This window comes from Neltuma alba, unplaced genomic scaffold (assembly GCF_004799145.2).
Source record: "Neltuma alba isolate B1F8T4 unplaced genomic scaffold, ASM479914v2 tig00012535_pilon, whole genome shotgun sequence".
Taxonomy (NCBI): Eukaryota; Viridiplantae; Streptophyta; class Magnoliopsida; order Fabales; family Fabaceae; genus Neltuma; species Neltuma alba.
The window spans coordinates 634,314-655,519 of record NW_021637000.1 but is presented as its reverse complement, the minus strand read 5'-3'; the positions used below and the strand labels follow the sequence as shown (position 1 = coordinate 655,519).

Sequence of the window (21,206 nt, the reverse complement as noted above, 5' to 3'; positions counted from 1 at the left end):
AAAAGGCCAAACATGGACAGCCTTTTTTTTTTTTTTTCGTTTTTCAATTTCTTTCCGTCGGGTATGGTTTTGCTTTTGTAGCAACCCAGCGAGGCCTAAAAGATAATAAAACTAGAAATTTGGGACCAAAGGGAGAATAGGCCCCGAATTAGTAAAAAATGGAAACGCCAAAGTCGCGGAGAGCGGGAACCGCATTCTCAATTTTTAGTTGAGCTAATTAATAATTAATTATACTTTTTATTTAATTAGTTTAATTTTTAATTTGATTTAAATATAAAATTTAATCTATTTTATTTTTATATTTATCAATTTTTTAAGATATTATTGTAGTAATTGTATATATTAAATATTTTATCAAATGATAGTTGATTAATAGTGGTATTTTAAGAAAACAACACTTATTTATTATAAATAACTAACTTAACTAATTTTTTTAGTCTATTCAAATTAATCAACTAACTCTTATATTAAGGATCAGAAGAAGTAGTATAAAAGCTCGTTTGACTTTTATTTTTGTTTTAAATATAAATCTCAATCTATTTTGTCTCTCATATTTATTTATTTTTAAGGTAGTCCTGATAATAATAGTAGTTTTAACCAATATACTTAATTAAGTAAAAATATTAAAAAAAACAACACATATTTACTAAAATAATTAATTAATTATTTTTTAATCTATTTAAATTAATTAAGTAGTTTTTATGTCAGAGTACTATTGGTTTGATTGATAATCTTGTTACTTTCTTTCTTCGGAGACTCCAAATACGCTTCGTTGACTTGGCTATTTATTACCAAGAACCATTTATAATTTAAAAAAGAAAAAAGGAATTTGGTCAGGAAAAAAAGAATAAAAAGGGGAATAAATTGTTTTTTTTTTTTTTGACCTGCACGGAAATTATTATTAAAAAAACTATTTACAAACTGTTTGGTCCTAGATTGCTTCCCGTTTCCGAAACTGAAATTTTGCATATCCCATTACTTTCCACTTAATTGCTCAGCCCTTTCCTTTCCTGCAACTCTCCCAGAGTGAAGGGAAGCCATGGGAGCCTGCCTCAACGGCGACGTTTCCTTCTCTCCTTCCCCTGGTCCTCGCCGATTCTCCAAGCACATCCACGATAACGTCCATGGCAACATCTATCTTGATACAGTATTCCCACACTCTGCTCCCCCCCCCCCCCATATTTTCATTTTTCGCTGCTTTCCTTTTAAGGCTTATTCTGCTCTTTTCTTCTTGCAATGCGTTGAAACATGCCTATGAGTTCATTGAAACTTTTTCATCGAAATGGACAGACTAGAAGAGCACGGCTAACCAGTCGACGAAGAATTATAAACCTGTAGCTAGTGAACTTGCTGGACAACCAAATACACCAGTTTCCTATCCTTTTATATTTTTTTAGTTGTGAATTTGATTTGATAAAAAAACAAACAGAAATAGTGTGTTTCAGTGTCTAACTATCTTTTTCCTTTTGCATCGACTCTTCAGTGTTTTTCCTCTTTTGGTCCTAGCGTCTATAAATCATGTTAAGTTATTACGTGATGCTTTTAGCTGCAGAAATTGGATATGTGACGATGTAATCCAGTAACACTTTTTTTTTCTGTTGTCTCTTGTAGCTCAGTTTGAAGTTCATAGACACCGAGCAGTTTCAGAGGCGAGTACGCTTCTTCTTCTTCTCCTCCCCCCCCCCCTCTTTTCAACTCAATTTATGATTTAACTCTCTAACACTGGTTTTTGCGTTTATTTGCTGATTGCTTCTTTTGCATTATTTGCAATGCACGATATTGCCTTGATTCCTTATACACAGGCTTCGTGACCTCAAACAGCTTGGTGAGTTAACTCCCTCCTCCTTTGTCCACTGATATCAAAAGGTGCTATGAAAGCCAGTTTAGAATCGAGATAAACTGGCAAAGCTACCTATTCTAAATTATCTTTTCGAACAGTGTGCAATATTATTTTCCCTCTAATTTTAGAATAAGTAAATGATTTCAAGTAGGTTGATGAGAGGTCTCTTATTATGCTTGTGCATTTTTTCTTTTAAATGAGAAAGATATCACGCATTTGGCTCAACTGTTTTGCAGGCTGGAAAATTGTATTGAAATGCGGATTTCTTTGCTTTGGGATTTGAAAAATGATTTAAGAAATTTGATTAAAGTTTGAACTTTAGTGGGATAAGGCTTGTTGTTGATTAAAGTTTGAACTTGGGGTTCAATAAATGTCACCACAAGAAGTGCAATTTCATTATCATGCCTATTGTCATTCATACTATATATTCTTATGACACCATGGAAAATATGTACGATCTTGACATACCTCTAGCAGGGTTTTCACACTAGTTATTCAAAGACCAAATCAGATAATGGTATTTCAGTCGTTTCCTCTCGAAGACATAATAAATGCAATAGTTTAACTAGTGTAAATTAGTTTATAGGACGGAGGGGGTGGGGAAAGAGAAGACTGGGTTGGTTTCATTTGGTCGCAGCATGTTTTGTGCTTTCCTTGTTGACTTTTAAAGGAAGCTATGCCTTTATGGAAGTTTTTGTTTATGAAATTATTTTTAAAATCACCTCAAACGCTGGCACACTTTAATGGACTCGTGATGTGATTCGATTACCTTTTGAACTTTCAATACTCAGGGTATAAAAACTTTTTTAGCATATGTTCTGTGTTTCAGGTATGACAAATATGGTATATCCAGGGGCTGTGCATTCTCGATTCGAGCATTCTCTTGGTGTTTATTGGCTTGCTGGTGAATCTATAGAAAAGCTTAAAAATTATCAAGTACAGTATTTTATTTGTCATAGATTTTACCTATATAAAGGTACAATGTTGTATTTTGAAGGGTTCTCATGGGTCTGTATTATCCTTGTAGGGCAGGGAGCTTGGCATTGATAAATTCGACATTCAAACAGTAAGGCTGGCAGGTATTGTTACTGTTTTTCTTATGAACTCCTTATGAAACTTAATCCTGTACATCATCTGATTTTTTCATCAATTGTTGTAGGACTTCTGCATGATATTGGCCATGGGCCTTTCAGTCACTTGTTTGAACGCCAGTTTCTTCCCCGGGTTGTCAGCAGTTCTCATTGGTAAACTTCTTTATTGTTCTTATTATTCTGTAATCTTTATTATGAATTTTAAACATATTTTATTTTTCCCACATTTTTTCCTTTGAAATTTATAAAGAATGTTCATTCTGTCTATGCTATTTGTTCTTGTTTTACTGAAATGATTAAAAAGGATATCTGTTCTTTATCTGCTTATTCTTCTGTTACTTTGCGAATGTTATTTATCCATGATGCATCATATTCTGTCCTTTGTAGGTCACATGAGCAAATGTCAGCTAATATGGTTGATTATATGGTTGATGAACACCACATTGATGTTGATCCTGAGATGATAAAAAGAGTGAAGGTATGTTTGGTTAATATAAGTTTCTTTTTCCTGTTATCTATTAGGTATCTTGTCATTTTGATTATTGCTTAAATGTCATTAGGGTGAATTTTTTCCACTTCACCTAGATGGTTATCAGTTATGTAGCTTCCCTGTTTCCTCATGTCCTTTCCCCTTGGCAGGAGATGATACTAGCAAGCTCTGAGTTTGCGCTTCCTAGAGTAAGATTGTTATTCTTTTTCTTCGGATTTTTTATATTCTATTCTCAAGACATAATTGTTGTTTATGAAATTTGGTTGAAGGTTCCCCTCCCCCCTAATTTCACCTTTCATAGATATTTATTAACGACTAATTTTATTTATTTATTTTCCCTCCTTTTATTTAGAGCTCAAGTGAGAAAAGTTTCCTATATGATATTGTTGCAAATGGTCGAAATGGAGTCGATGTGGACAAGTGAGTAAACTGAGTGAACTTAATGGTCAAAAATGCTATACATACATATATATATTTGCATTTGTAGAGTTTGGATTCCGTGCATGTGGATTTATACTCTATTGTAATCTCTTGAGGAAACAATTGATTTGCAGATTTGATTACATTGTCCGTGATAGCCGAGCTTGTGGTCTTGGTTGCAACTTCGAATTTCAGAGGTTAAGCAAAGAACTTCAAGATAACTTTTTCTTTATCATCTTTTTCTTTTTAAGTGGAAGGAGAAGCAAATACAGATGCCTAGCAACTCAAATTGCTCCACTTGCAGATTATTGGATACTATGCAGGTTTTGGATGATGAGATCTGTTATCGTGCTAAGGAATGTCAGTATTATTTGTACAATTGTACACACTTTTAAACTTCTCCCATTCAAGCTTTACATTTTAATTGTTCCATGCTCTTGGTTGTGCAATTGATTAGATCTTACCATCCACAAGTTATTTACCACTCGTGCTGACCTGCATAGAAGAGTTTACACTCATCCAAAAGTACAGGTACGGACTAGTGAGGCTACTATCTTCCTTGTAAAGATCTACTGGTTGCTTGTTGAGGCGTATATCCTTAAATTTTCTTTTCATTTTTTTCTTTCCCAGACTCAGTTAATTTTATCTCTTGGCTTTACCATTTATAATCTTGTGTTGTTGTTTTCAGGCAACAGAGCTTATGGTGTCCGATGCGCTTGTAGAAGCAAACAAATATTTGGAGATCTCATCTCACATTCTAAATCCTTCTGAGTACTGGAAGGTTCCAAGAGATGATTTCAACTGAATTTAAACTATATTCATAGCATGCGTCTGACCTCTCTCTCTCTCTCTCTCTCTCTCTCTCTCTCTCTTCTCTCCCTTTTTTCAAGTTTAAATGACTTTATTCGGAAATTGCAGTTAGATGACACAATAATTAAAACCATTGAGACATCTCCAAGTAAAGAACTAAAGGAAGCAAGGGAATTGATTCTGCGCATTCGGAGGAGGAATCTGTACCAGGTATGTTTTTGTTGGTTACTTGCTTTTCTTTTCATTTTATCCCTTCTGTGATGGGCGGTTTCATACATGATATTTTTTGTTAGAGTTGTGCTGATGAAGGTCAGGATTTGCCCTTTCATTTTCGCAGTTCTGCAATGAGTATGCCGTACCAAAGGATGAACTAGAGAATTTTAAGAAAGTTACTGCTCAAGACATAGTTTGTTCGCAGGTCCTTGAATTTATCATGTGAACCATCAAATTTACAAAGACTTTTGTTTCTTGCCAAGACTCCGTATTAATATCATATAATTTCATCTGATAGAATAATGGGGGAGTCACACTGAAAGAGGAGGATGTAGCTGTCTGTAATGTCAGGATTGATTTGACTCGTGGCAAGCACAATCCACTTGAAAGGTATTCAATTAAGAGTGAACTTGCATGCTGGTTTTAGATTGCAGGTGTTTTATTATACTTTTTATCAGATGCTAAATATAATTTATTCTTCGTTTTGGTGCTTGTTTCTTTGGCAGCATCAACTTTTTCAAGGTACGTGAATGAACTCTACTATCTTTTATCAAAGATATTTCATCTTGATTGCCGGACTTTAAGTTACGGTCTAGGGCATTCTTGTAAGCACACAGTTGTATAATTGAAATTGTGAGTTGATTTGACGTTCAACAACCAAGTTGCATGGTATTGTTCCATGATGATTGAAGGCGTTTTGAGTCAAAATAACTTTTACGGAGAATTCTGCTGATACTCCTGGAGAAGCTGTTTAGTTGCAATCTTCTGGTATGGGTGGTGTTGTGTTAAACAATTTAACAATATGTTAGACCTGATATCACTTCATGCAAAGAATTTTGCCAGAAAAGGGGGGAAAAATATTTGAGTGAAATTCTGTGTGTGGAACCTATGTACCATGAAAGGAAAACCTTTGAGTTATGAACCCAGAATCTGGTTTTTTTTTTTTCCCTTCGTTTCTATCTAGCATATTTACACGTTTGCTAATTTATTCAGGATTATGAAAGTAAGGAGAAATTTACAATTCCCGATGATCGTATAAGCCACTTGCTGCCTGTATGTTATGAAGACATGATAGTAAGGGTGTACTCCAAAAGGCCAGAATTGGTTAGTGAAGTTAGATGCCGCTGAAACCTTCATAGTATCTTGGCGTAGCTTCAGTTCAGCTTTTACTTACCTTCTATTTTTGTCCCAATGTAAAATTGTATAGGTGGAAGTAATTTCAGAGGCTTTCGAGAATTTTCAGTTGAAAACATACGGGATTAAACCACAAGTGCATTCAACACCAGACAAGAAAAAGCGCCGTTATAATACGTGGATATGATGGCGTTTGTATTTCACTTTATAGGCACCTCTTGCTCTCCTCTATAAGTATGCAGGTATTTCTAGTCAGTTTCCCACAGAGTGAGCTGCATATATAAGATTTAACACGCTGCTAAAATGACTTGAGCGTTTCTGACACTGTGGGGGGGTCTGGTCCGAATTTCCCCGTATCAAATATAAATCTACATGTATAGCAATAGCGGTTGATTTCCTTGACGGTAATGAATGAATGGGCTTGTTATGCTCACCCTTTTGGACCTAAACCCACTCCACTTCTTCTGAGCCCTGTGAGTAGCTGGCCCACTGGTCCCTTTGAATTAATTCGGGATTAGCTCATGAGCGTGCTAGTATGATACTATGGGGTAACAGTAACAGTAACAGGAAGCCTGGGGGGCTGTTTGCTTGTGTGGGGAATTCCGAAAGTCAAGGCTCTCTGTCTCTGACATCACGGGTGTAAAATGTGGAGTTTTATAGCGTTGGAGTTTTGGAGATGAAGGCGGCCTCGTGAGTGGGGAAGCGTAGGGAGACATCTTTTTAGCGCCGCATTAAAGTAAGGAAGGATAGTGGCCTGTTATCATATCAGAAGCCACAAAAGCATTTCACGGGCACGTCCCCCTCGCCTTCAACTCGCTCCTTCTTTTTCCCCTCCCGCGTTGCGTGCCCCTTTTTCTAACCCCCTCGCTGCCCAATCATCATCTCAAACCTTCTCAAGTCCTAGCCCAGAGGCTTGAATTGTCTGAAAACTCAGGGATCATTGCCAATGCCAGCTTGTAACACTAGGGTCCTTCCGGCGGCTTGGACAAAAAAAAAAAGGGAAAAAGGTCCTTCCGGCAGCACCGGCCCGCCCTTTTAACCCCCCCTCGCTTCTCTTCCTAAAATTATCCTCCAATTTGGATGAATCGATTTTTTTTTCCCCCGCTGGATTGAATGAACTGAACTTCAATTAAATATATATATATAATTGCAACGGCTACTTTCCTTCAAGATTCCTTGTTGCGTGTAAGATCAATTTATATTTGAACTCCTTGGGTCCACCGCCATATATCAATATAAAATGTTAAAAAGGTTTAGGAAACATTAATCAGTAGTTACCATTGCCATTTTTCTTCTGTTGCAGTCAAGAGTTTGATCTATCTTGGCATCAAAAATGTTATTTATCTTGAATTTTATGTGAATATATGGGAAGCACGTTTAAATTTTAACTTTATTAATCAACTATATTTTATGTTCATCAAGTATGGAGTCGTTTATATATATACGCACATGCACTCCTCTGGGTTTTAATGCAAAAATTACTTAACTAATTTGTGTACATTAAGATAGTTAAATAATTTAATTCTAGTTAATGTGAAGTAGAAGTATTGGTGAGAAAGCTTGGTTACCCCTTTCCGCTTTAATAAACACAACAGTTTGCAATTGCATGTATGTAAGTGTATTTAAATAATAAAACCCAAAATTTTTTTTGATAATTAATACTTATTTTAAAAAGCAATGTATTACTCATTTATATTGTCACCTCAATCAAATCAAATTAATCTGTTGGAAAATACTATAAAGATCTAATTTTTTGAATGTGTTTGTCCTTTTTTATAAGATGTTTTTTTAGTTTGTCTGAGCATTTAATATATTATTACTCATTTTATCTTTAATTTAATGTATTTAATATTCTCTTTCTATATTTACCTCACTATTATTCTTTCACTTTTGCCTATTTATATAGCGGTATATTTAAAAAAAAAAGATATTTACTACATATTAATTGCTTTTAATTAATTTTAATTATTTTTTTAAACTCCACAATTTAGTTAAAAAGATCTTATAATAAGGGATGGAGAGAATAATTGAGTGAAAATTGCAACGGTAAAGAGATAAACAAACTAAAATTTCCAAAATAAAAGGCAGCTAATCGATGAAAGAGAATAGAGGGAGGATCGAAGAATCTAAAAATGAAGCCTTGTCTTCCCCGCCACCCGTGCTTCTCCTTTCCCGCTATTGATTGATGATTGATACTTGCTTTGGAACGCCTCTCTCCCGAGCTGTGATCTGATCGCTTTCGATGGGTGTAATGCCTTAGTGTTGTTGTTGTTTTTTTTTTTTTTTTTCCCGGCTATGGATTTACTCAAAGAAAGCGTAATTTAGGATTATTAATATTTCTTTTAGCATACTAAGCCAGAGTAAATATTATTTCCGGTCTTTAATATAAGAGCTAATTAACTAATTTGAATAGAGTAAAAAATTAGTTATGTTAATTATTTATAATAAATAGGTATTGTATTTTCTAAAATATCCTTGTTAATCAGGTATATTTGCTAGAACTATCATTATTACTAATAAAAAATAGATAAATACGAGAGATAATAAATTAGAATCTTAAGAATAAAATAAAAATTAAACAAATTTTTATATTAGATAGCGTATGTAGTATTAAAGAAGCGTTATTATGAAACACAGGATTAAGCATGAAGCGGCGTATAAGTGGTTAATAAAAACGCGAAACCCAGTGAGGAAGGACAAGCCTCTTTCTAATCCTAAAAGGACATGGAAAGGTCCATTGACCGTGAATTCCATTAAGGTAATAAAAAAGAGTAACAAACACACAACGCCCAAGAAAGCAGAGCCCTCTGTCTGTGTGTGTGTGTGAGTGAGAGAGAGAGAAAGTCTTCGGTTTCAAACAGAACGTCAGAGGGCGAGTAAAGAAGCGAGGGGCAGACCGAGGCGGGTTCCAGACACACGTCGTGCTCAGGTAAACTCCATGTGCCCACATGTATGACTGTGATTAGAGAGACAGAGAGAGAAGAGTGAGACTCTAACCAGTACTAGCATCCACAGCCACAATTGTACATATTTATGACCTTCACGCCAACACCAACATCGTCCCCCGTGGTATCATAATCAGAAAAGGCATAGAGACAGCTCGGAATTTGCTTACTCGGATCATGGATATGGTACTTTGATGCTCATATGCATGCGCCGTCAACATTCAACGACGACAGCCGTAATAACAATCTTCCCATAGCAATTATTTCGAGGTGGAGAAGAAGGGTGGGAAGGAGATGAAGGAGAAGAGCGAAAGCGGGGGTGGAGGGTATGTGAGAGCAGATCAGATAGATCTCAAGAGCTTGGACGAGCAGCTTCAGAGGCATCTGACGAGAGCATGGGCGATGGAAAAGAACAAGAAGAAGAAAGAAGAGGAGGAGAGTGCAGGGAGGTCTACCCGAACGAGGCCGGAATGGGAGATTGACCCTTCCAAGCTCATCGTCAAGAGCGTCATTGCTCGCGGCACTTTTGGCTCCGTTCACCGCGGCATTTATGATGGACAAGATGTTGCAGGTACCCCCTCTGCTTCTTCCTTGTCTATTTCCAATTTCAAGTTTTTGTTAAAAAAATAGTGATGACCGGCGTTATCGGTACCTTTCACTTCCGCTTATTTGTTAATTATACGACATTTGCTTATTGGCTATTGCAAGAAGCAATTATGTTTGCTTTGAGATGACCATGTTCTGAGTGTTTTCAGTTGACCTTTCTGCATAATGTGTAGGTGTAGTTAACTTCTTAGTCTCTTCTTCCATGTCAATGTCTATATTCCAGAGGCATGTTAAAAGTGCAGAAATTTCTGATTCTTAACCGTCTTGGCTCCATATTTCTGCTAACAGTTTGTGCTTGCTCAATACTCCTCTGAGGTTTGCATGTATTGGAGGACACAAAGTCCATCTCTTACTTCCTTTTGCTTCCTTTAGTTGTTTAAGAAGCCATTTGAGCAATTGGGAATGCATGCAATGAAACTTTGTAGACCCAAAGTTACAATATCCGTGATTCACAAGATTGAGTGGGTGATTTTGCGTCTTTTTTTTTAAAAAAAAACTTTATCAGCACTCACAAGATAGAGTTGACTTGACAGTTCTATCCTTCAACTTTATCATTCGTCTTTTCCTTTTTGAACTTTCATGTGTTGTAGTTTACCACTACTATTATGAGTTGGTATGATGCTCGAAGATCTTTGGCAAAAAAAGGTATGATGGAGGATAAAATTTATACTATTGAGACCATTGGCTGGTTTTGACTGCAAAATTATACTGCCACGAAAAGTTACATTTCTGATTTGTCGAAATTTTTCAACTGAAACCATCCGCCAAATAAGTCTTCTTTTCCAAGAAAAGAAAAAACTAGGGTCATCATGGTCTGTGACTCTATGTGGAGCAATAGTTATTTTTGTGATCCCGATATGTTGAATTTGTTAACCCTTCAGCATTAACACTGCATTTCGAATAAATGAAAGATACGAGTAAGACATTATTACATAGGCTATCCAGATGACTTATATGGAGTAGTTTATACTTTCATTTTATACTCTCAGTGAAGCTCCTTGACTGGGGAGAAGAGGGCCATCGGTCAGAAGCAGAAATAGCTTCTCTGAGAGCAGCCTTTACGCAAGAAGTTGCCGTTTGGCACAAGCTTGACCATCCTAACGTAACAAAGGTATGTTTCTCAATTCTTCGTTCTTATCATACTTTTCTTCGATTCACAACAGAGTACATACACCATCCTGTTTCTTTACAGAAAGAAAAGTATTTCTTCACTATTTCTTTTTTTCTTTTTTGCTATACCATAGGTATCCTCTTATTAGAGGCAATTCTATTAGAGGCACTATTTCTATTGCTAACGCACCTCTATTTTCAATTGTTATATTTATTTTCAGTTCATTGGAGCAACAATGGGCTCAGCAGATCTACATATACAAATGGAAAATGGTCATATGGGAATGCCAAGTAATATTTGCTGTGTTGTTGTTGAGTATTGTCCTGGGGGTGCCCTCAAGTCCTACCTCATCAAAAACAGGAGAAAGAAGCTGGCATTTAAAGTGGTTGTCCAACTGGCACTTGATCTTGCAAGAGGGTCCAAATCATACTCTAAATTTGTGTTTTCCAGCCTATTATCTTGGACTGTTGTCTGAGCTTGATTGTTTTGTTTTAACTTATAGGTTGAGCTATCTCCACTCACAGAAGATTGTCCACAGAGATGTCAAAACAGAAAACATGCTTTTAGACAAGTCACGAACCTTGAAAATAGCTGACTTTGGAGTAGCTCGTATTGAGGCTTCTAATCCTCATGACATGACGGGTGAAACTGGAACTCTTGGTTACATGGCTCCTGAGGTATATGAGAGACATAGGATGACCTTTTCATTGCTAGGCTATCAAAATCATCTATGCTTGTGTTTTTGTTACTTTAATATGTTCCCCAGAAGATTGCATCTCCAACCACTGAAATTTTAGAACCCTGAACTGGTGAAATCCTCGGAGCAAATCAAGTATCTAACCCTAGTCGTGTTTTTGTTTGTGAAGTCTTAGAAGGTTATGCATCTTCATAGAATTGATTCATTGATTTCAAATATCAATGTTGTACATGGTCAAAATTTGTGGTTAGCTAGCTCTCTGTAGATCCATGACCTTCAGCGTATATTCTGTTCTTAGTAATGATCAGCTCTTAATGGGCTTCGCATAACTTGTTTCATTTCAGATACTTCATCTAACGTCCATTAAACTTCTTGCTTTGGGCAGGTCCTAAACGGTAATCCATATAATAGAAAGTGTGATGTGTATAGTTTTGGTATATGCTTATGGGAGATATACTGCTGCGACATGCCATATCCTGACCTCAGCTTTTCAGAAGTGACATCAGCTGTTGTCCGTCAGGTATATGAAATGTCTTAGATGGCTCTAACGCTCAATTTATGAAAGATAAGCAGATAAAACTAATCATAAAAAAGTCGAATTTTGGGGTTTCACTTAAACAGGTTCTATTTAGATTTCTTTTTTTCATTGAGTAGATATAACAGGTGAAACTGTAAGTGGGATACAAATTTTTGGGCGTGTTAACAATGTTTGGAATATTTGTGGGAATACAGAATCTGAGGCCAGATTTACCTCGATGTTGCCCGAGCTCGCTGGCAAATGTAATGAAGAGATGCTGGGATGCGAATCCTGACAAGCGACCGGAGATGGACGAGGTGGTGACGATGTTGGAAGCCATAGACACTTCAAAGGGTGGAGGTATGATCCCTCATGATGAGCCCCAAGGTTGTCTTTGTTTCCGAAGATATCGGGGACCTTGAAACTTCAAAAATTTTAGCAATATGGAGGCTCAATTCGTATTTCTTTAACTGAAATGATACATAGGGATGTGAGAATCAAAGATGAAATGCACAGAAAAAGTTATGAAGAGTTCTGCAATATGTAGTTACACTGTTGGGCTGTGATTTTTGTAAAGCTAACTATGCTCATCCTCATTTCACCCCATTTGTGTAAGTCATACTTCGACTGTGTTAGCCGACGCGTCATTTCATGTCCTATGAGCTTGCAAGTGATCTGTTTTAGCTCAAGTTTGCTTCTCAGCTCACTCTTATAAATGCATCAATTCTCTATTTCCTAATTTAAGGTTAACATAAGACCACCAAATTCTGGTGATCACAAGTGAAGATTTACCATGCCAGCAGGGAAACTTGTTTTTTCAACTCACTAATTCACTAGCAATTACTCCCTTTATAAAATATCAAAATTATCTTTCATAAAAGTCGTTAGTTAGAGAAGTTTGATTAATAATTAAAAAGTTTTATATTTTAACAGAGATAGGTGAGAAAAAAAATTAATACTTTAAATAGAATATGTTATATTATGAAAAATGCCAGAGAGATCTTCTAATAAGGATGAGGTGAGCTAGTACCTAAACCACGCGATCTACCATTTGTTCCAGGGAAAATCACAAATTTATTTGGGAATTGATTCAATAGAAGTTACAAGCAGTGATACATATTGGCTACAATTCAGTCTTGAATAGAATATGCTCGCCCAGAACAAATGAATGTTAGGTTCTTGTACAAGGAATTCTAGGACAAAAGAAATAAGCTATGCAGAACATAACAGCAACGAATCATCGTAACCTATGCGGAATTGGGAAGCAAAGAGTAGAGAAAGATCCCTATCCAGCAATCTTGTAGCTTGGATTCACCAAATTGTCGAGGCCAGAGACGACTTGAATCGATTCTATGACATCACCAACCTTGAGATCTGCCAAGTAATCCTCATTCTCTGTCACATACCCAAATACCGCGTAACGACCGTCCAAAATATTGGCATTACTAGGAGTTAGCTCACTTTCTTTCAATAGCCAAAATACTTGGCTAGAGGCTGAGTTATTCTCAAATTCCTGTTCAACGCGAAAGTAGTTTCAGTAAAATGAAAAAAAAATTAGTAGTACATATAATCGATTAAGATTAATCAACATCACGTCTCAAAAATGAAATCCTCACATCTCTTGCCATTGCCATTGTTCCAAATGCATTAAAAGGAAGTTTCGTTTGAGCTTTATATAGACCAAGCTCCTGTGAAAACACATTATAATCAACATCAAAAAGGTTTAACTAAGGCTTAAATTGGCTCCCAAACACTTGAACATCAAACAAGAACAAATACACAAACAAGGGGCAGAGTTGCAGCTGACCTCTAGGGTTGCCCCATAAACAGGTGCCTTTTCTCCTACCACCATAATCTCTAGAGGTATGGTTCTTGTTTTCTCTGTACTTGGATCAATGAAACCCTCAGCAGGGCCTTCAGGGTCACCCGTTTGGACAACAAACCCATCCGCTGAACAAATTGAAAACATTTTAAGAAACTACATCTCGGTCAAAATGCAAATAAAAGTGGGGCAGCAAATAGTGAAAACATCCTATCTGTGGATCATTATTATTAAAAAAAAAAAAACTATACATTTTTCATAGTGGTATGTGATAATGCTTCCTTTACAAAATATAAATTACTGTCGACTTTGGCCATTGATTGGGAATATGAAAGCGTGATATGAATACCCACTGCCCACTCTTGTGCAAAGAGTAGAATCAGGGTACCGAGTATGTATCTTCTATTATTCTCTAACAAAGCTGGAGAAGGGGAATATAAAATATTCCCTGCAAAACTAGCAATACTTGAATGGAGATCAGGAGGAGCAAAATTTCATGGCTGATGTTATATTTATTACCTCTCTGGATTTCCATGCCATCATAAAAGTGTCTTTCTACCAAATCAAGAAAATTTCCAGCAGTAACAGGGGCATTATAACCATCAAGCACTATGTGGAAAACACATTCCTCCAGGTTTGGGTTGTCTTTAACCTTGACCTTCATATCCACAGCTGCTCTTCCTTTCAGTAAAGGCATATTTCCGTACTCCTCAGGCACTTCATACGGGAAACCATCGACCATATCTTCTTCAACACTGCAGAAACGTAATGCCCCAGGAACATCTCAGCTGCAGTCAATGAAAGGTTATATAAGAGAACAGTCTTCTTTCCTCCAGAATATTAATTTTCCAAGTCCTCCTCAACCTCCTATTTTTAGGAAAGGATACAGTTCTTGTTAACACCAGAAATCATGGTGATTTCCTCCACAGATATAAGGTACAACCTAATTCAAACAACTGAAGCAACCAAACCTTTCGAGAGAACGCTTTCTGAAAGTTCCCAGGAACAGATTAAGGAAAATGACGTGGTTTACCTGGTCAAAGTACGCTCATGTGAATCTAGTAAATCTTAACTTCTATTAAGAGTCCCATTCTAAAGTAACCAGATGATTGGACAACCATTTATAGCACAATCTATTATTGCAAAAAGAGAAATCCTGAGCCTTGACATAGTCAAAATATGGACTGATGTGCCTAACTCCCTGCTATTTCTCTTATAAGCACAAATAGGAATGACAGGAATTCGGTATCTTCATGCGGTTTACAAACCTAAATGTGGCTACTAAGATACTTACCCTCCAACATATTGAAGAAGCTCTTTCTGTTTCGGTGCAACCGCATCTCGATTCCTATCCTGTACAATCAATTCAAGCTCGTCCATACCAGCTTCCAGCTTATTAAGCAATTCAACTCCATGTTCTTTCTTTGACTCAGCTAATCCTGATACAATTAAAGTCTTCCCTTGCTTGAAAGCTCGAGATGCCTGTCTCACATTCTACATTTCACGCCAAAGTAACAGGCCCCTTAAACTTTATTGTTATGTGGAAAAAAGAACACAAATTGCATGGGCACTACACTAACCACAAAAAAGAATAAGAATCTCGATGACTTACTCTCTCGACAGAGTCAAGTGCCCTGACTCCAGCAACCTTTAGGCTGTCTGTAATATCTTCAAGAGGTTTTTGCACTTCTCGAATTGCTTTATTGTCTATAGGAAGAGCATATCTCAACAATGCTCCGGGGTCCTTTATTGGCGGTCCAGAGATCAACACAGACAGGTCTGGCAACACAGGGCTAGTTGCATGAGCATTGGTAGGCCAGCCCAAGGGAGGAACTCCCGTAACTAAACCAACTGCCAGTGCTATAGAAATTGCACAATGCTTTAAGGAAAATGGCCACCCGTTCTACTCCAAGGTACAGAAAAACAAGAGTTAAGGCTCCAATCGTACATTGCAATAATTTCAAATCTTTTCAAAGCAACAAGACCAGGATATAAATAAGGTAAATTTATTCTGCATACCAAGAAAGCAGCACAAACAGGGTTAAAGTTATTAATAGCAATGCACACGGTTCCCAATTGTTTAACACTAAGCAATTAATCGTAAGGGAAGATAATACGGATGCCATCAGCACCGTGCCACTAGATTTTTTTTTTTTTTTTGGGGCCTCATTACGGGCACTCGGGCACCACTAGTTTGCTAACACTTCTTTTTCAACCTGTAACTGAAACAATAGTTCCAGTTGAAAACATGACGCAAGATTTTTTTTTTTTTGGCCCATTGCATAACGCAAGATTTTAGATTGTATGCAGATTAATTTGATCCAAAACACGAATCTGTATCACCATTTAATATCGGGTCTTCAGATATTGATATGACTGGAACTCGCTTAGAAGATTATTACTTTATCTACTGTATTCCTGGTCTATGGAAGGCTTGTCTTTTCAGTTTCGCTATTCCCATTTTTGTAAAAATATATTGCAGATGAACACGTGATTAGAAGGTGAACTGTCTCCCAAAGATACATTCTAAGGCGGAACTAGACGCTGATGGGATGATATTCCACCTATCATTACTTCAACCTCACGTATTCATCCATGTCAAGATTAACGTTCGATTAAAAAGGGAATGCGGAGGGATCATGATGATCAAAATTCAGAATTTTTTGAGCCTTACATGTTTGTTCTGGAATTCTGTAGGTTGGGGATCTTGGTAAGAGCATCGAGTGCTGAAAGACCGAGGTCCGGCATCACCCAGTGAAAGTGGGTAGCGAAAGCGGCTAGAGAATGTGTATGGCTTAGCCAATCTGGCGGTAGCTGCGGAAGCACAGTAGTGGCAGGGAACAATGGCTGCCATAGAAATTACACCAAGATATCAGAGAACAAATTTCATGAGCGTTCACTATCGAAGACGAAGTAGTAGTGACTCCCAGTTTGAAAGATGAAATTGAAAACAAAGAGACAAAGAGCAGAAGCAATGGATAAGGTTTTAGTCAATTTGGGGTTTATATTTTGTAAGGGAAGGTCGCGGAAAGATTTCACCGATCATCCATTCATTCGTCAGGAATCGGATAAGATATGATGATGTGAGATATCTAAAGCTGATGTAATCGGAAATTGGAATTCCCAATTGGACCAACTGGAGAAGGGCAAAAAACGGAAAGAAAGGGGGGAAAAAACTTTGATGTGTTTGGCAAATGATATGGACCAGGCCTCCACCTTCAGGCTTCAGCCCGTCCAACCATCACCGTTGCCGAAAGCTAAAATAGCGAAGTTTTCCCTTTTTTTTCCTTTTAGGGACATCAGGTCAAATTTGATCATTTATCGTTTTTGTTTGTTTGTTTGTTTGTGCCGATGCTTGATTTTGACTTGACTTAATTCCAGTTTAATGGAGTACCCATAACCAACTTTGGTTAGGATTGTTTCCAAATCTAATCATCTCAGTAATAACTAGTTTAAAAAATTATTTAGTAAAATTTAACTATGTTCGCCTCACTTATAGTGCAATTAAAGTTGCCAAGCATGCACAATAGGTTTTGGCATTGAAAGTGTAAGATTACTTGGGCTGCAGTCATGATCTCCCAATTACAAGACGGGGAACATAACTTGCATAAATGCAATTACATTTCAGCCCTCACTCCAGTCATTTCCATATACATATCAAAGCAAGTTCCAGTTTTTTGGTCTCAAAAAATAAAAGGAAAGAGGCATGTATGGCCAAATCTAATATGTGATGCGAAGATATTGGTCAGGCTCTAGGTGCTCCATTTGCAGTAGGGAGCTGGATGTCAGTTGGTTTTTTAGAAGTATCATCGTCATCGTTGTCATTGGTATCTGGCTGGCAATTGCGATAAAAAGCGTATAGCATTAGCTGAACAAGACCGGAGATCGCTCCAAGACCATTACTAATCTGTAACATCATCCATAGTAGCAATTCATCATTAGGTCAATTATCAGAAGCTGATACTTAGCAGATAAGACTGAAATACAATGATAAATTATGTACCAGAACATAAAGATCGAAGGGGTGGATGAGAGCATAAATTGCCCAGCACAAACCATTGCAAAAGTTAGCAAACGAGAGCCAAAAGGGCATGTACTTCACACTCTTGGTCTTTATAACCTTGGCCATGATTGTGAGGGGCGAAATATACATCATAACATTGAACACATCACTCAGAATACCAACGATCAACGACCTTTTCTTTGTGCCATGCAACGCCAGCATCGTGATGAGAACTATAGCTGCGAAAAATATGGTCTCCACCAGAAGCCCAAGCACAACCTTCTTCTGAACAAATTGAGCAATGAAACAATGAACATTTCTCAACATATATAATTACCAAGCCAGTGACGAGTTTCATAAGGAAAGTGTAACCATATATTGACATAACAAGTATTTGCGTAAGTGGGATCAACTAATGTGAATACGAAAACGTAGCATTTCACCCAAAAAAAAATGTGGCGGTGCGTCAAATAGGTTGCCATTGGACACAGATCGATCAGCAGCCATATGCAGATAGAGTTATTTTAATTTTTACTTTTTTTTCAAATTAAAAGATGATAAAAAATATATGGTTTTACAAGTTTCCCTATATTAAATTTTTTTATTAGTTATACAGTACAGTTTAAATTCCTAGGTTAAACATATTTTTCCGCACGTAATTAGTTTTGTTTTGACAGCTAATAGTTTTTTATGACAATATATTTAATTATGCAGTTAGAGAATTCTGTAAGAGACCCAAATTTCTTGCCACCGTGAATATATTTACGGGTCTGATTACTGAATAAACATGACATATTTTGGCAAAAAAGAAAAAAGAGAGTAAACAACGCATCAGGTACTGTTCGTCTATGTCCTTTTAGTGTATCATGATGGGACAAAATGCTATAGCAGGCTAAAAGACGAAAGAGGATTTGCAAATCGCAATAGATTAATAATGGCACAAAAATTTTAGAAGTCATGACTCACGACAGCTGGTGCAAGACTATATGGCAGCTGCTGTAAATTTTTCAGCCACGGAGATAAGGTACATATATGCTAGTACTTCTCTTTGTTTTTTAAAATTAAATGAAAAAAAGAAATCGATCCATCATCTTATCATGCGATTAATAATTTCATATAATAAAACATAATTTTTAAATAATATTATTTTTTATTATTTTAATTTAAATATTTTATTAGGGCTCCCGCCAAAAAAAATTTGCGACGCCAAAAATATCTAAAAACATTTCAATGAAGGTATTCACGGTACCATCTACCCACTAAAGATGGGCACCAGCTTTTACCCAGCAGAGATAGGAACCAGTTTGTGGAAAGAAAGTAGGCAAGGTAATTTATAAAGAGTACTAATAAAAGAATCACGGGTTATTTATAGTGCCCACGACTCAACCTGATTCCTCTAGAGAAGAAAAAACTGATAAAAGGGAAGACAATGCACGTGTTTACGAATATATACCTAAATTCATGGGATTCTAGGTGAAGTTTTAACCATGAACGGAAGGAATATATCAGCAAGCAAAGCCCAAACGCCCTATTAATTCAATGAAGGAAATATTCTCGATTCAAACTTCGACGAGCACGTACGGATTTCTGCTCACTCCTATAATATTCCTTGGCCTATTGTGCTCTAGAGGATTCGTTGCCCGCATTTTTTTTATAATTTTAATCTTTTTATTAATCTCCTTCTTGCTTTCATCCCTCGCGGATATATCCTCCATAAAATGTGAGCATCGTGCAATTACAAGCCGTTTTGGCATGAAGAAAACTAATAAAAAGCGAATCTACTTAAAACACACACACACATACGTATCCTAATGAACCAATCAAAATATGACGTCAGGTCATTCAAGTGCATTAATTCAAGGAGGGAAAAACTAAACGTACCCGTCCTTTTTTGGTGGCAAATGTGTAGAAGATGGCGAGGTAGACGAGTTCGAATACAAGTCCAACACTGTTAATGGTAAGCACAAGAATGCTGTGGGGGTGCACAAAAGGCATTCCATAGAACACCCAAAAAGCACAGTTCAGCACCGTTGCTAGATAAGGGTCTGGCTTGAATTCTTCTACTGCCTTCTTCTCTATTATTCCAATGAAAGTGGGACTGAAAACAATTCAATAACTGATGAATATATACACAGCTGAAATAACTGTGTAAAGCCAATTTGACAGACAAAACTACTTGTATAATTTCTTTTTTTTTTTATTTGTTTCATCATGCATCATTTATTCATTGGTATTGCATTTGCATGCCTTCTCCTGGAGCCTCCACAGCTTAATTTATCGAACTCGAAGCTTCCGTATTTTTCAACGCCCCATTCATTAAATATGAATTTACGGCACTCACCTAATTCATGAATCCAGATGTTCTCAATTTCTAGAATTTTTTATCGAAGATTTTAGAATCAGAAAAAGGTGATCGATCCTGTATTCATATATTATTCAGAAAATGTGGTATTCATTGATTTATTGGCGATGTGAGCTCTTTCTCTAAAACTTCAACAATATTTCCAGCAATGCATAGCTTACAAGGCCAGTATTCAATTATGCATATGTACGCAAAACAAAGGAGGAAAACAAAAAAAGAAATGAAGAATGAAAGAACAAGAGGGGCGGGGGGAGGGAGGGAGGAGAGAAGGTTTACGCCGGTGAGAGGAACAAACCGAAGGAGATAACGTTTCCTGCAGAGAAAACCAACACAATATATCACAACACAGAAATCTCAAATAGTCTTTGCACAAACGTGAACACATGAAAATTTTCAATCATCGAGTTGAAATCGGAGTAGGCGGTTTTTTTTCCCAATACATCATCTCTATGCATCCCCAAAATTTAGGGTTCAAAGCAAGTAAAGTCATGCCTATCCGATGGCGCACAAAACCAGTACGCGACTCCCTCTTCTCAATGTCGAACAGAGAATTCGAGAGAAAATTATCTAACCTTCAGCATATTATCCAGTAACAGGGAAAAAATAATGGAACATTTATATTCAGGATTAAAGTCAGAGAAATTCGAGCAGCGGAAGACCAGTGAAATACGCAGATCGAAAGAGTTGATTGATCTGATATGACCAGCCCACAAACCTAAAATGCCAACGATGTTACGAGCTAATGCTGCTCTGGCCACCATCTTCAAGGCTGTGCTCGGGCAGAGAAGTTCTGCCAAATGCAACGGAGTGATCAGAGAGAAACGAATAGCAGAAAGAGTTTGAGCTTCGCAGCTTCACGTATCCGGTGCCTCGGCATTTATAGCAGAACGGGACGTAGCCATCCTTTAACTTTTTCTCATAAATGGAAGTCAATTATAAAAAAACTTGATTTCAATGCTTTGACTCGGTTCGCCGTATATTTAAAAAAATCTCCCCTTCACGCTGGAGTAATTTACATGAATTTCATGGATAAAAAATATATGAAATTACTTATATCTAAAATACCAAAAAAAAGGTTATCTTAAAACTTAAACTTAATTTACAATTTAATTTATAAATATATTCATTAATTTAAATAAAACTTT

General features: G+C 36.8%; 4 protein-coding genes across 8 annotated transcripts; 2 read left to right on the top strand and 2 right to left on the bottom strand.

The window, feature by feature from the left end:
* The first annotated feature begins 975 nt into the window (after window positions 1-975).
* Window positions 976-6,381, top strand: LOC114728413 (deoxynucleoside triphosphate triphosphohydrolase SAMHD1 homolog). Of its 2 annotated transcripts, none has more exons than XM_028915324.1 (19): window positions 976-1,147; window positions 1,612-1,649; window positions 1,803-1,825; window positions 2,670-2,776; window positions 2,868-2,919; window positions 3,000-3,084; window positions 3,319-3,409; window positions 3,571-3,609; window positions 3,774-3,841; window positions 3,976-4,038; window positions 4,146-4,201; window positions 4,299-4,372; window positions 4,530-4,622; window positions 4,760-4,861; window positions 4,989-5,069; window positions 5,163-5,254; window positions 5,371-5,386; window positions 5,858-5,968; window positions 6,072-6,381. In XM_028915324.1, exons 1-19 carry the CDS (start codon window positions 1,040-1,042, stop codon window positions 6,183-6,185), a joined length of 1,413 nt encoding a protein of 470 aa, XP_028771157.1. In that variant the 5' UTR covers window positions 976-1,039; the 3' UTR covers window positions 6,186-6,381. The 2 variants fall into 2 exon arrangements, with proteins under 2 accessions (XP_028771157.1, XP_028771158.1); XM_028915325.1 differs by having other exon boundaries at window positions 1,123-1,147; window positions 1,612-1,653.
* A 2,440-nt stretch (window positions 6,382-8,821) lies between these two features.
* LOC114728375 (serine/threonine-protein kinase STY13-like) lies at window positions 8,822-12,613 on the top strand. 2 transcript variants are annotated; one of them, XM_028915277.1, is made up of 7 exons: window positions 8,826-8,927; window positions 9,014-9,514; window positions 10,539-10,660; window positions 10,881-11,077; window positions 11,163-11,337; window positions 11,743-11,877; window positions 12,090-12,613. In XM_028915277.1, the coding sequence occupies exons 2-7, from the start codon at window positions 9,238-9,240 to the stop codon at window positions 12,294-12,296; spliced, it is 1,113 nt and encodes a 370-aa protein (XP_028771110.1). In that variant the 5' UTR covers window positions 8,826-8,927; window positions 9,014-9,237; the 3' UTR covers window positions 12,297-12,613. The 2 variants fall into 2 exon arrangements, with proteins under 2 accessions (XP_028771109.1, XP_028771110.1); XM_028915276.1 differs by having other exon boundaries at window positions 8,822-9,514.
* Window positions 12,614-12,932: 319 nt separating this feature from the next.
* LOC114728374 (peptidyl-prolyl cis-trans isomerase CYP38, chloroplastic-like) lies at window positions 12,933-16,717 on the bottom strand. Of its 3 annotated transcripts, none has more exons than XM_028915273.1 (7): window positions 16,371-16,712; window positions 15,309-15,599; window positions 14,991-15,190; window positions 14,216-14,451; window positions 13,682-13,824; window positions 13,491-13,562; window positions 12,933-13,387 (listed from the first exon to the last, which is right to left on the bottom strand). In XM_028915273.1, the coding sequence occupies exons 1-7, from the start codon at window positions 16,548-16,550 to the stop codon at window positions 13,160-13,162; spliced, it is 1,350 nt and encodes a 449-aa protein (XP_028771106.1). In that variant the 5' UTR covers window positions 16,551-16,712; the 3' UTR covers window positions 12,933-13,159. The 3 variants fall into 3 exon arrangements, with proteins under 3 accessions (XP_028771106.1, XP_028771107.1, XP_028771108.1); XM_028915275.1 differs by having other exon boundaries at window positions 13,303-13,387; window positions 13,469-13,562; window positions 16,371-16,716; XM_028915274.1 differs by lacking the exon at window positions 13,491-13,562 and having other exon boundaries at window positions 16,371-16,717.
* Window positions 16,718-17,339: 622 nt separating this feature from the next.
* LOC114728377 (bidirectional sugar transporter SWEET5-like) lies at window positions 17,340-20,892 on the bottom strand. Its single transcript, XM_028915280.1, has 5 exons — window positions 20,777-20,892; window positions 20,338-20,374; window positions 19,581-19,797; window positions 17,700-17,984; window positions 17,340-17,603 (listed from the first exon to the last, which is right to left on the bottom strand). Exons 1-5 carry the CDS (start codon window positions 20,820-20,822, stop codon window positions 17,442-17,444), a joined length of 747 nt encoding a protein of 248 aa, XP_028771113.1. The 5' UTR covers window positions 20,823-20,892; the 3' UTR covers window positions 17,340-17,441.
* Window positions 20,893-21,206: the final 314 nt, after the last annotated feature.

Coding starts and splice junctions, on each gene's coding strand:
- LOC114728377 (XM_028915280.1), bottom strand. CDS start 20,822: ATGGTGGCCAGAGCAGCATTAGCTCGTAACATCGTTGGCATTTTAG. Junction 19,798..20,337: donor GGTTTGTTCCTCTCACCGGC/GTAAACCTTCTC, acceptor AATTGTTTTCAG/TCCCACTTTCATTGGAATAA. Junction 17,604..17,699: donor CCTTCGATCTTTATGTTCTG/GTACATAATTTA, acceptor ATGATGTTACAG/ATTAGTAATGGTCTTGGAGC.
- LOC114728374 (XM_028915273.1), bottom strand. CDS start 16,550: ATGGCAGCCATTGTTCCCTGCCACTACTGTGCTTCCGCAGCTACCGCC. Junction 15,191..15,308: donor CACTTGACTCTGTCGAGAGA/GTAAGTCATCGA, acceptor CGTGAAATGTAG/AATGTGAGACAGGCATCTCG. Junction 13,388..13,490: donor CAATGGCAATGGCAAGAGAT/GTGAGGATTTCA, acceptor CGCGTTGAACAG/GAATTTGAGAATAACTCAGC.
- LOC114728413 (XM_028915324.1), top strand. CDS start 1,040: ATGGGAGCCTGCCTCAACGGCGACGTTTCCTTCTCTCCTTCCCCTGGT. Junction 4,039..4,145: donor TGCAACTTCGAATTTCAGAG/GTTAAGCAAAGA, acceptor CTCCACTTGCAG/ATTATTGGATACTATGCAGG. Junction 4,862..4,988: donor GGAGGAGGAATCTGTACCAG/GTATGTTTTTGT, acceptor TCATTTTCGCAG/TTCTGCAATGAGTATGCCGT.
- LOC114728375 (XM_028915276.1), top strand. CDS start 9,238: ATGAAGGAGAAGAGCGAAAGCGGGGGTGGAGGGTATGTGAGAGCAGAT. Junction 9,515..10,538: donor TGATGGACAAGATGTTGCAG/GTACCCCCTCTG, acceptor TTATACTCTCAG/TGAAGCTCCTTGACTGGGGA. Junction 11,878..12,089: donor CATCAGCTGTTGTCCGTCAG/GTATATGAAATG, acceptor GTGGGAATACAG/AATCTGAGGCCAGATTTACC.